Genomic DNA, 12,355 nt, shown 5'->3' with positions numbered 1-12,355 from the left:
TTTGTTCTTGTTCCTGGCTTTCCTTCTTTTATGTATAGATTAGCTCTCATGCTGGAGAGATGGCTCAGGGGTTAAGAGCATTGGCTGCTTTTCCAGAGGTCCTGAGTTCAATTCCTAGCAACCACATAGTGGCTCACAACCATCTATAATGAAGTCTGATGCCTTCCCTCTTCTGGCATGCAGGTGTACATGCAGATAGAGCAGTCATATCCATAATATAAATAAATCTTAAAAAAAAAAAAAAAAGAAACAGATTAGCTCTCTACTGCCTCCTAGAGAGCTTGCTCTATTTCGTTGTAACCCTGAGTTACTGTTAAGCTAGGAATGCATGTTCTAAGTACATTAGGGATCACTCAGGTCATTTTCATGGTTGAAACAGTTTATTCTTAGAGGTGAGAAAAATAAGGCAGAATATCATTAAGACCTCTGTTCAAGCCCCATGGCTGGTGAGTTGTGGTGCCTACAATGTGAACAGAGACTCCCCACAGAGCCTGGGCTCTGAATCTTCATTGCATGTCTCTGCTGGCATCTTAAACGCTCATGTGCTATCTCCAAAGTGTTACAGGATGACAGATGGCTAAAGCATGCCCTGTCCTGATTTCAGTGAGCAGGGTGTAGCTAACATGTTGCTGTATCCATTTAACTCCTCATCAGTGAGTGTGGTTTTAGTGTGTAAGGGTTAGGCTGGTCACATGTTGTTTGTGTGTGATTTTCCTAACTAGGAAATTTCTCAAAGAGATTTCCTCACATGTCCAAGTCACAGGAAACAGTTTCCTGTCATTCTGGACTCATGGTCAGAAAACTGGATCAGGTTGGACTGAACACTGGGTTACTTCCAGGATACTGAGAACAAATGAATGAAGGGGTTTGAATAATGCACATGTTTTCCAAAACAAACTGTTGCTGAAGCACACAGCTTGGCAGCCCTGTTGTTCTCTCACTGCTTCCCAAGCCAGCCAGGAAGCGAGCATTAAAGCAGTCCCAATGTCACTGGTAGGGAGCAGCTGGCACTGTGGCTCTGCTTCCTCAGCTGTGCACTGAGGAGTTAGAATCCAGTCCTTTTAGCTATACATTTGGGCAAATAAAGAATGCTAATGGGGTTCACATTTTTCTCTTTCCACTTTAGCTTGAACAGATGGATTTGGAAGTTCGAGAAATTCCACCCCAAAGTCGAGGAATGTATAGCAACAGAATGAGAAGCTACAAGCAAGAAATGGGGAAACTGGAAACGGATTTTGTGAGTTCAGTTCTGCCCTCTGTCATCCCTAGAGTGTTTAGCGTGCTTTTGCTTCATTTCTTTGCTGTTTCCTCCCCATGCCTTGGTCAGCATTAAATGAGCAGTCTTGGGCTCCTGCAGAAGATGAGCAGCAGATCTTTGTAGGACTTGGAGGTCTCAGCAGTTGGAGATAGCAATAATGGGGTTTGGGGGGACATGGCTCTTGCTAGAACCAAGTCACTCAGTCCTTTGTCTACATGGAACTTGCTAGAACTTAGCATTGGTTAGAATTTCAAAACCTAGTTTTCCAGTCCTTTATAGTTCCTGGGCCTGAGAGGATGTCTCAGTGGGTCATCTGCCATACAAGCATGAAGACCGGACTTTGGAATCCCCACAGTCATGCAAACAACTGGGCAAGGTTGTGTATGTCTCTAATCCTGGAAATCTGTGTGTGTGTGTGAGTGGAGGGGTATCAGGGAATGGAGAGAGGGAGATCCTTAGAGCTGGCTAGCCATCCTAGCCAATGGTGAATAGCAGGTTCAGTGAGAGACGCTATCCACTTTACAGAAAATTTACTAAAAGAACTATAAAAGCATTATGTTAGAATGATTAATAATGACATTGGAAAAGACAGTTGAGCAAATCCTACTTCTGGGCCAGGTGGTGGTAGAGCACACATTTAATCCCAGCACTAGGAAAGGCAAGACAGGTGGATCTCTGAGTTCCAGGCCAGCCTGGTCTATAGAGTGAGTTCTGCCATGGCTACACAGAGAAACTTGGTCTTGAAAACCAAAATCAAAATCAAAACCAAAACAAAAAATGCTGAACATGCCAAAACCCAAACCAAAGGGAAAAAGTCCTTCTGGTTATCATATATAAGATGGACTCAGAGTCTCGAAGTGGTTCAGTTTCATAGCGTTGCACAGCAGCAGCTAACACACCTGCTGCTGGGTGGATAGACCCACTGACATCTGCATAGGACAGGACACAGTGGAACCTTGAGGACATTAGGCAAAGGAAATCAGTCCCAAAAGGCAGGTGAGGTGTGTTCACTTGTGTGAGGTTTCTAGAGTGGTCAGACCCAAAACCAAAAAGTAAAATGGACTTAATGGGGAGGGGTAGGGAGAAGAGACAGCTGTTGATATTGTGGAGTGGAATTCTTCAAGAGGCTGAGTTCTGCAGCTCTGCACTGTGGACTGACCTGACACCAGTCAGCTAGCACGTAAAAGGCCTAAAGTGGTAAAGCTTGTATGATTTGGGTTTCACCACAGTTGTAGGATTCAGGTACGGACACTGATGAAACACTGTAAATGATAAAGAGGTGGAGGAGGTAATGCAGTGGTAGCAGGTGTCCTGGAGATGGACATAGCTAACTAGGGTTTCAGTAGATTCAATTTCATACTCTTCACATTTAAAATGAAAGAGTGTGCAGGTAGAAAAATGGTTCTTACATGTGATTGACACAGTGACGTTTTGTCACGTGAACCTGCTGTGTCTGTGACTCTGGGATCCACACCTTTATAGGGCAAGTCAAGCATTTACAAGGATCCTCTGTGCCTGGCTCTCCCTTAGATGTTTATTTGAAAGTACACCTTGCAGAGTGCACTGTGCCTTTCTACCAGTGAAGGTGTGATGACGGGAGATGCTGCGGCTCAGAAGCATCCGGGTTTTACATCTTAGTGAGAAGTGAGATTACTCGTTAGTCGCTGTGTTAGTCAGGCATCATGACAGGATGCTGAAAGAGCTGGCATGTAAGGAGGACAGGCTGATGCAGCCCAGAGTTTCAGAGGTCTCCATGGATGGCTCTTGTTTCTGGGCTGGTGGGAAGGCTGGACATGTGGATGTGGAGCAGTGCCAAAGCAAAGCAGGGCTCTTGTGGTGGACTGGACTGGTGGGCTCTGGGAGGGACATTTAAGTCTTAAACCGTAAGTCACTGATGTAAATGCCGCTGTGCTCCACGAGATCAAACCTTCACTGCTCTACTACAGGGGGAGTTCTCTCATAGAAGAAATGTGAGGCTGCAAGACAATTGCACTGGTTTAATAATTTGCATCCTGTATGGTAGGATTGAAAAGCAGGACTTAACTTGTCAACTTGAGTCATCCTCATAAATCCTGCTGTTCAGTGACAAGTGAGGGTGGCAGCCGAACACCGGTAAGGAGAGCTCTGAACTCACATGTCTCATTTTTATGAAATACCTTTGAAGACACCTTTTCTTTTGAGTACCTAGCCCAAAGAAACTACCCCTAAACCCAGCAACAAATGTAGCATTTAGGAGAGCCAGCTGCCTTAACAGAGCGCCACAATCTGGAGGCCATAAACTATATGGCAAGGTCACTGCGTTTGTTGTAAGACTTCTCTCTTGTCTGGGGCTGGCTGCTTCCTGTCCCTGCAGAGTCTCCTGTACACACTAGTGGCCACCTTGGGACCTAATCACTTCTTAGCAGACCTATTGGACAATACAGCCAAGCACTGTTGTGGGAACTGGGGCTTCAGCATGGAAACCCGAGGAGATAGAGCTCAACCCAGACCACCAAGGTTCATTCATTTCGATCTTTGCTGTTAGTCTTTAGATGCTAAGTTACGTCGCTTCCATAGCTTACTATATCACTTAACCCAATGCCTAATCTCTGTTTCCTTTACTTTAGCTATCTAGAAATTATATTTTTACTATATCACTTAACCCAATGCCTAATCTCTGTCTCCTTTACTTTAGCAATCTAGAAATTATATTTTTACTATATCACTTAACCCAATGCCTAATCTCTGTTTCCTTTACTTTAGCTATCTAGAAATTATATTTTTGGATGAGTATTCCTTTTTCAATTATATTTTCTGCTACAGTGAAAAAATGGAATCAGGAACTGTGAACTTAACCTTTATTTCCTAGGCTGTGGCTAAATTGTCATGTTCACGTTTATGTCTCATGCTGCAGCTTCTTCTATGGTGTTTGAGGACATCTTTTCCCAGGGCTTTTTTGCTTTTTATTGATTTATTTAGTTGCCACACACACACACACACACACACACACACACACACACACACACAGAGGAATGGGTTGGTCTTGCTATGCACCTCTAGCTCATCTGGAACTCACTGTGTAGACCAGGCTATCCTTGAGTGAACAGATATACCCCTGCCTCTGCCTCCCAATGCTAGGATTACAGGTGAGCTCTACCATGCTTGGCATTAAAACATTTCTAAATAATGTGCAGAGTATTTTGTCTTCATTTATGTCTGTGTACCACATCCATGTCAGGGGCCAGCAGAGGAAGAAGAGGACATGGGATGCCCTAGAACTGGAGTCACAGACATGTAACTGAGCTAGCTGCCATGAAGGTTCTGGGAACCTGGATCCTCTGGAAGAGCAGCCAGTGCTCTTCACCACTGAACTCCTAATCAGTCCTTTTTGCTTTTTAAGATTAAAATATTTTCTAATTAATGCCTATGAATTTCACGTATTAATAGGATTCACCGTGGCGTTTCCATATGTGCACATGCTCTCTGCATAGGTCAAGTCCATCTATTCTCTGTCCCTGACTCCTCCTCCCCTGCAACACTCTTCTTGTCCATAAATATCCCCTCTCCAGTTCCCTTCCCTTCTCTGGTGATCACTGGTCTGCTGGTGTTTCTGTGGGCTGGCATCTGTTTCTGTAGCGAGTGAGAACATGCTCTGTTTTGTCTTTCTGCTCCTCTACCACTGCTAGCTTCTATGATTGGCAGTTTGTACACTTCTCTAGCTTATGTTGTTTCATTTCGTGGGTGTGGACTATGGGGTTCAACATACAGTACCATAGAGCCAAGGAGGCTCAGGTGGACTACAGAGTTTCTTCAACAAGTCTTCTGTAGTCCTACTGTGTGGTAAACCCTGTCCTTAGTTCCCAAATACAGCTGGAATTGGAATCATCATCATCATGTTAGTACCCTTGTGCCATTGGAACTCTAATATGGAACTTGGAGGGGGACTCCAGAGAAGCTGAGAATACACATGTATTCTTCTCTTGCTCCTCTAATTTATGTTTTTAGTATTGGCACGAGCTTCCTGAGGGCTTTAAAAAACAAACACATGTGTGAAGTAGTTGGTTCAGGCTAGCAAGTGATAGCAGCTCAGTCCCTGGAAGAGAGATGAACATGGAGTTAGTCTACAAAGACCATGATGTCAGAAGAGTCAAAGAAAGTGAACCAGCGAAAGGCCAAAAATACTAAGCCGAGGGTTGTTGGTTTTTTTTTCCCCCCACAAATTTAAGATTGTATCTTAACAAAACATAAATAAATAAACACCTTTGAAGTTGCTGTTGTTGTTTTTGAAGCTACAAAGATGTATAAGCTGTTAGGCTAAGTCTAAGTAAATAGAAAAGAATGGAATAGTGTGTGGTGAACCAGGATGAGACTCCTAAGGCCTGTTAAGTGCTCAGCGTCTCTGGGGTTGCATCGTGGTGCTAGCACCATCTTGTGGTTGATTTCTGTCATTGCACTTATTTCTTGCCAGCTGGGCTTGCTTTAAGACAGCACACAGCGTAGCTAGACTGTGAGGGGAGTTGGAAGCAGCACTCCAGCCCCAGTCTAAGTTCACTCGTCTCCCAGGTCACAGGTGCCAGAAAGCTGTCTGTCCCTGTCTGGAAAGGCTATGTGATATGGTTGTTAAGCCGGCTCCCAGCACAGAGCTGTGGACATCAGAGAATGGCACTTGTATGGACAGTCTCAGCAGTGAGGCCGAGTGAATGCGCCTAGACATCCAGCTGCCTGCAGACTGCTGGGTCAGTGCCTTAGGTCAGGGTTCAAAGGGTGCTGTGGAGCATCGTGAAGCTGGTACTGCTCCTACCTGCACCGTCTCCGCAGGTGCCGGCCCAGTCGGCTTGAGCACAGTCTGTGCACACTCCCTATTTTTCCTTCTGAGACTAAAGTGTGGGCGAGGAGGAGGAATTTAAATTTGACTTTTTTTTTTTTTTTGTCAAAAGGTCAGGAGCTAAGTGCTTTTGCTTACATGCTGTCTTCCTTGTCCCTGTGACATCCTGAGATGGCAGACTTGTGATCTTGTGGGAAACGTAGGAAACGGCTGCAGCATGCTCAGGTGTGGGTGGTCTCAGCTGTTATGTGTAGCACATATCGCATACCTGAACCTTCTTCAGGAACACGCATGCATTCTAACAAATACAGGAGCTGGTTTGGTTAACGCTGCATTTAAAGTGTAGGCTCACTACGTTTGAGAGACCAGAAGAAGGCAAGAACTGCCTCTCACGAGTAGCCCCCAGCTTCCCTTAGCTGCGCCCTGGCAGCTGCTTCCCTTTCCGTGGACACCGAAGGCTGTTCTCAAATTGACGGGCCTTGTAAGACTCGCTGTTCTAGCAAGACTAGGTCAGAAGAATAACTTATATTTTTGCTTTTGTTATCAAACTTGCATCATCTAGTCAAAAAGATAACTAGGCCAACTACATGGCATATATGTTAATGTTAGACCCTACATGTAGACAAATACATGTAATCTTTGTAGTGTTTTTTTTTTTAATAAGCCTTAGCTTGATATGGTTGGGGGATCTCAAGTACAGTCCTGATCCCACATCGTATACCAGTATATAAAATAAAAAGCCTCTCCTTATTAAGATTTATTTACGGTCATGATAAATCTCTTAGCAACCCCAGACCTGTAGCACTGGATAGAACCATCTGAGCAAAGAAACGTCCCTTCTCCATGAACATGTCTGCCGTTTATAACAACTGTGCTCCTTCATTCTCCATGAACATGTCTGCCGTTTATAACAGTTATACTCCTTCATTCTCCATGAACATGGCTGCCGTTTATAACAACTATAGTCCTTCATTCTATATAAAATGTCAGAACATCCCAAAAGATTTTAAATAAACAAGATCAACTTAGCCTTATTGCTCCAGGAAAATCATGTTTTACATTTTGGATGGCTGTTTTCTAATCTCTCCTTTCCCGTAAATAGCCTTCCATAATAATGATGTCACACATCCATATTTTAAAAATATATGTTCTTAATGCTTCCATTTTAAATTTCTATAAACTCTAGATCATTTTAATGGGAGCATGTTGTCTTCTCGGTGACGTTAACTCTTGTTGAACACCTGTATATTTCTATTTATTTCTTTCACACCTTACTGTGCTGCAGTGAACGTATCCCAGTAAGATTTATAATCTGGATCATTCGTAAGAAGACAGATTAATAAAGAGTTTTCAGTTTTGCAGTTCCCTACTTGGCAGCTTGTTCTGGACTCTGCTCCTTAGGCTTCTCTTGTAGGTCATTTCTGCTCCGTCTCTGCTTCTCCTCCACGTTAGAGGATACCAAGAAATAACAACTGAAGGTGGACCAGAGCAGAGCACCTTCTGGGTGTTGCTTACTCAAGTCTCAAACCATTGTAGGAGAAAGTCTCTGTGACTGTGGGGCTTGCACAGACTCCAGGGTGGAACGCAGCTGGGATTCTTTTTCTAAAGTACTCCCGCTAGGAAGATTCCCAGTGTTGACAAGGCTGGCAGACATATGTGGTTCTCCAAGCTGGCTGAACTCTGTAACTCACTGACTGTTTCTCTTAGGCATTTGCACAAGCCTGTGACCTTTCAGGGGAAAGGCAGTGGTCTGTTTAGAAAGCGTCTGCATGTGCACACATGCTCCTCCTGCAGAATAGGCTTTGTCAGGTCCCACCAGGGCAGGGAGTTAGAAAGCTATTATGCAAGCAGCCATCTTTGCTAGTAAGATTCTTATTTTAGGCTCTTAGCCTCGGTAGCTCTACATAGATGGGCACAGGTGGAGCGGCATGGTGGGTAGGAAGACGCCAAAGACGGTTTTCGGCTGTAACCCTGCCTTCTGTCCTGGGAAGCAAGTGTGCAGGGCACTTCTCTGGCCTCCCCATGTAGGAAGTATCACAGGGTCATGCCCTTGGCCCTTCCCCTGTCATGTGTGCTTGAGTGAAATAGTACTATGATCTTGGCACTCTACGAATTGTATTGTTGGGACTTAATGCTAACTTTCGAGGTGGGCCATAATAGATTTCCTTGATCTATAAAGCTCTGACATTTTTCCCAATGTGAGTAATTTTATGATGACCACCTCAGACTTGAGACTATTGACCTTAGGTCCCGTAGACTTTGGTGACCTGTGAAAACAGCTTCCATATTCACCGAAGCCATGGCGGCCAGGCCATGTATGTCCTGGTACAGATATGTGTGCACCCACATATGCATCCTGTGTCGACTTATCTATCGGTCTCAGATGGCTTTTGTTGTTCAATTAAAAAATTTCCTTATGTGACAGTGCTTTTTAAAAAATTAAAATTATGGTGCCACTTTATGATTAATGAGCCATTTTTTTTTTACTTAGGCTTTATAACATTTTGATTTGTCTATGTAGTTGAGGTATGTGTTTTCTAGATAGAATGGTAAATTGGTGTTTGTGTGTATGTATGAGGGCATGCTTATGTGTGTTCCTGTGTGTGTGTGTGTGTGTTCATGTGTATGTGTTCGTGTATGTGTGTGTGTGTGTGTGTTGTTTACTGGTTTCAGAAATTTTCTCTGTTATAATCCTTTCTAATGGCCAGCTACTTTCAACTTTTCTGTTTACTTGTATTTGTGCTCTTACTTGAAAATAAGAAAAATGGGTAAAAATTTGCCAGATTAACTATAAGCCTGTGACAGACAAACTTGACTTTTCCGTTGGTCACTAGATGGCGCTGTTTGTTTGCAGAGTGCCATTTAAAAAAAAAAGAAAAAAGAAAAGAAAGAAAGAAAAGGAAGGAAGGAAGCAACTACGGTAGTAACAGAAATTACTGCCTCATGAATAAAATATTTCTGATGGGATTTGCATTTCTATATTGGCTGAAGACACTGTGTTGAATGTTTTATTAACCAGCCCAGTGCAACTGTCAGCCTATTAAAGAGATCCAATGGTCCCTGTTTAGATAAATAAACTAAATAAATCCAATTCGTCAAATTGTGTTCCTGGCTGTTTATTTTCCATTCTTTTGATGTACAGTTTATTTTAAGTTAAAGCCACATTGGTTTAAAAATTAATGGGAAAATGTTACTTGGTGTTTGGAACATGAAGAAGCTAATTGCCATAGTCAAAAAGCCATCTCTGTTCTAATGTTAAGTTGTTCGCTCATAAATAGTAAACTTTCCCCTGGTTGCTTACACACTGTCTCGTGGTCAGAAGTCATGTGACCCCTCAGATGGACGGCCAGAGACTGTGTGGTCAGAAGTCATGTGACCCCTCAGATGGATGGCCAGAGACTGTGTGGTCAAAAGTCACGTGACCCCTCAGATGGAAGGCCAGAGACTCTGTGGTCAGAAGTCACGTGACCCCTCAGATGGATGGCCAGAGACTGTGTGATCAGAAGTCACGTGACCCCTCAGATGGATGGCCAGAGACTGTGTGGTCCTCGTCTGTGTGCTGCTCAGCTTCCCTGGCATCGATGAGCAGTGTGTGCGCCTTACTTGGTTTCTCCATGGCGCACTCATTTCTCAGGTATGACCCACAATTCCTTGGGCATTACAGTAGCTAATTCATTTCTAAATGAATGTCCGCTCTGAGTGTACATTCCTGATGCATCCGGCATCAAAGGGGAGAAGATGACAATGAGCAACGATATTTCCCGAAGAAACCAAAAACCTCAAGGTGATGACTCCATAATAAACCGCTTCCCCTCTGTTCGTTGCCCTCCTAAAGTTTATGCTCAAGGGAAATTCATGGCTGTATAATATAACACTACCGACTGAACTAGATATTTCATACTTAGGCCCTAGGGCTACAACAATATTTGAATAAAACACGCCAGGCTTATGCTTTGCCAAACTAAAATCAGTTGGTAACTTGAAGTGATACATAACGGTTTTGACATCTCGTTTCTCTCTCCGTGAATCTTGACTCGCTTTTCATGCTATTCTTACTGTCTTTTATCCAGTTCTGTGCCGGCGAGGTTCAGAGCGCAGCTTAAAGTGGGTTAGGCACTTTTGACTTTGCCCACAGCCTTTCAGGGCATTCAGCTGGCGCTGATGGGGACTGTGTCAGATCTGATCTCCAGGGGGGGTTTTCAAGCTGTGCAGTAGTAGCTGAGGGTGTGTGCTCTGTCAACTATTTTAAGTTTGCTTATACAAGGCGTTAAAGTAGGGCTCCTCGGATGGACTCTGCCAGACTTTGCTATTGATTTCAACTTAGTATAAACCTGGTGGGTAGTGGACCACGTGTAAAAATAGTTTCATTTTGTTTGTTAGTTGGCTTGAGTTTGTGTCCTTCTGAGGCTGGGAAAAAAATCATACTTAAGGGTATAAGAAATTTAAAATATGGAGTGAAATTGATTTAAGAATTTTATTTTTTCCCTCAGGCTTGGCCTTGTTGTGAACCATCAAGTTCATAAAACATTAAGCCAGTTTCTTTTTTTTTTTTTTTTTAGATTTATTTATTTATTATATGTAAGTACACTGTAGCTGTCTTCAGACACTCCAGAAGAGGGCGCCAGATCTCATTACGGATGGTTGTGAGCCACCATGTGGTTGCTGGGATTTGAACTCTGGACCTTCGGAAGAGCAGTCGGGTGCTCTTACCCACTGAGCCATCTCACCAGCCCCTTAAGCCAGTTTCTTAAAATGCCCTTCTGTGAGTGAAAGCACAGATTCCCTTTCTTATTGTTTGTTTCCTCTAAGGTTTTGCTTAGACACTTGTTGGGACTTTCATGACTGGCCATTCATAGCCTCTTCACACACTCACCAGCTAACAAGTTTTGGTTTTCCTCCTCTTTAGTGTTTTTCACTGTGTGGACTCACTGTACGTTTTAAGGCAGCTGCATATTGTCTGTGAAGCGCATGCCCACACTTTTCTCCCTGGCTCGCGGTGCTCTTACCTCACCTACAGATGCCTTTCAGCTGAAGGAGAGTGTGTGTGTAGGGGGTCATACTCGCGGTCACATGATATTTGAACTACACATAGGAAGAAGAAAGTTTCCATCTCTCAATTAGAAACCTACAGGTTTATAGGTGCTATTTCAGTGAAGTTTAAACTTTGCTTTCTTTTCCTTACCGAAGGAATGTGGCTCGGGGTTAGTCATTGCAAATATGGTCTGATTCAGGTATTCTATTCGGAGGCTTTATTTACACTTCAGAAATATCAGGTAAATATTGTTTCAGGTTGCTAGAAGTAGTTAATACCTTATTTTTTCTTATATTGTAAGTGAGCTAAATTTGGTCATGGACCATGTTTTCAAGACACAAGTGGGAAATAGCGCGAAGGCACAGGGCCTGTGGTCTGGGCCCTCCAGCATGCCTGCTTTAGTTTCCTGATATGAACCTTTGAATTCTGCCCACATACAGGGGAAGGATGGAGGTCCAATAGGATCGTTAAGTATAAAAGCACTTGGAGAGCTGCATTAAGTCTTAGTCGGCAACTTCGCTGTGTACAGACCGTAATCCTATAATTAAAGAATTTAAAGGTTAAAGTATCTCAAGGTCAGAAGATCCTTGAAAATCCTAAAAACTGTAAACCATCTTCCTCAGGGCTCCAGGGGGCGAGCTGCCAGAGCTTACACAAAGGACGGAGACGCTCAGTCTTCCATTGCCTTCGCAGACGTGGCCTTCGTGTTTGGGTTGCTTTTGTATATCAGTACATTTTGTTTTGTAAAAGACATCTTAGAAATTAATCTGTGGGAACAGAAAGCAAGCTTTCTCCTTGACCTTGTGGAAGTAGAGGCAGAATTAAAGGTAGAGAAATTATGATATTATATATTTTATGCCTTTTTATCGTATGCATTTTATTACTCTTTAGAATTGTCTTTGCACCAAGTTTTCATCTGGAGTTCAAAATACACATGCAGTGTCTTTGGCTTTCTTTCCTATTCTTTCTCTAGTTTCCAGTAATTGACTTCCCTGAAACCTTCAGAAGTTAGTGTTGTAACTAGAGGCAGAAAAGGAGTCTGTAGTTTTTCCCTAAAAATTGTCATTAACATGAGCAGAGTTCATGCTAGCATGCCTAAGCCAACAACCAAATAGCCCAGTAGTTTAAAAGCTACCGAATTTCCCTCCCATCTGTTGAAAATTTGTTCTGAAACAGAAACAACATGACTTGAGCCCGGTTCCGACTAGTAAAGCACATATTTCAAGGGAAAATTGGGAAGCTACGTAAGAGAACTTACAAG

The 12,355-nt window shown here is 43.2% G+C and overlaps 1 protein-coding gene across 9 annotated transcripts in view; it reads left to right on the top strand.

The window, feature by feature from the left end:
* Vti1a (vesicle transport through interaction with t-SNAREs 1A) overlaps positions 1-12,355 on the top strand; it is a 307,722-nt gene that overhangs the window by 10,926 nt on the left and 284,441 nt on the right. For all 9 annotated transcript variants that reach the window (XM_029472452.2, XM_029472448.2, XM_029472450.2 and 6 more), the window contains exon 3: positions 1,127-1,237. In XM_029472452.2, coding sequence (XP_029328312.1) covers positions 1,127-1,237 — 111 coding nt within the window. The remainder of the gene's footprint in view (positions 1-1,126; positions 1,238-12,355) is intronic.

The sequence above is a fragment of the Mus caroli genome, unplaced genomic scaffold (assembly GCF_978045245.1).
Source record: "Mus caroli unplaced genomic scaffold, Mus_caroli_1 scaffold_20, whole genome shotgun sequence".
NCBI classification, from domain to species: Eukaryota; Metazoa; Chordata; class Mammalia; order Rodentia; family Muridae; genus Mus; species Mus caroli.
The sequence above is the reverse complement of the archived record's forward strand: the minus strand, read 5'-3'. Positions and strand labels throughout refer to the sequence as shown.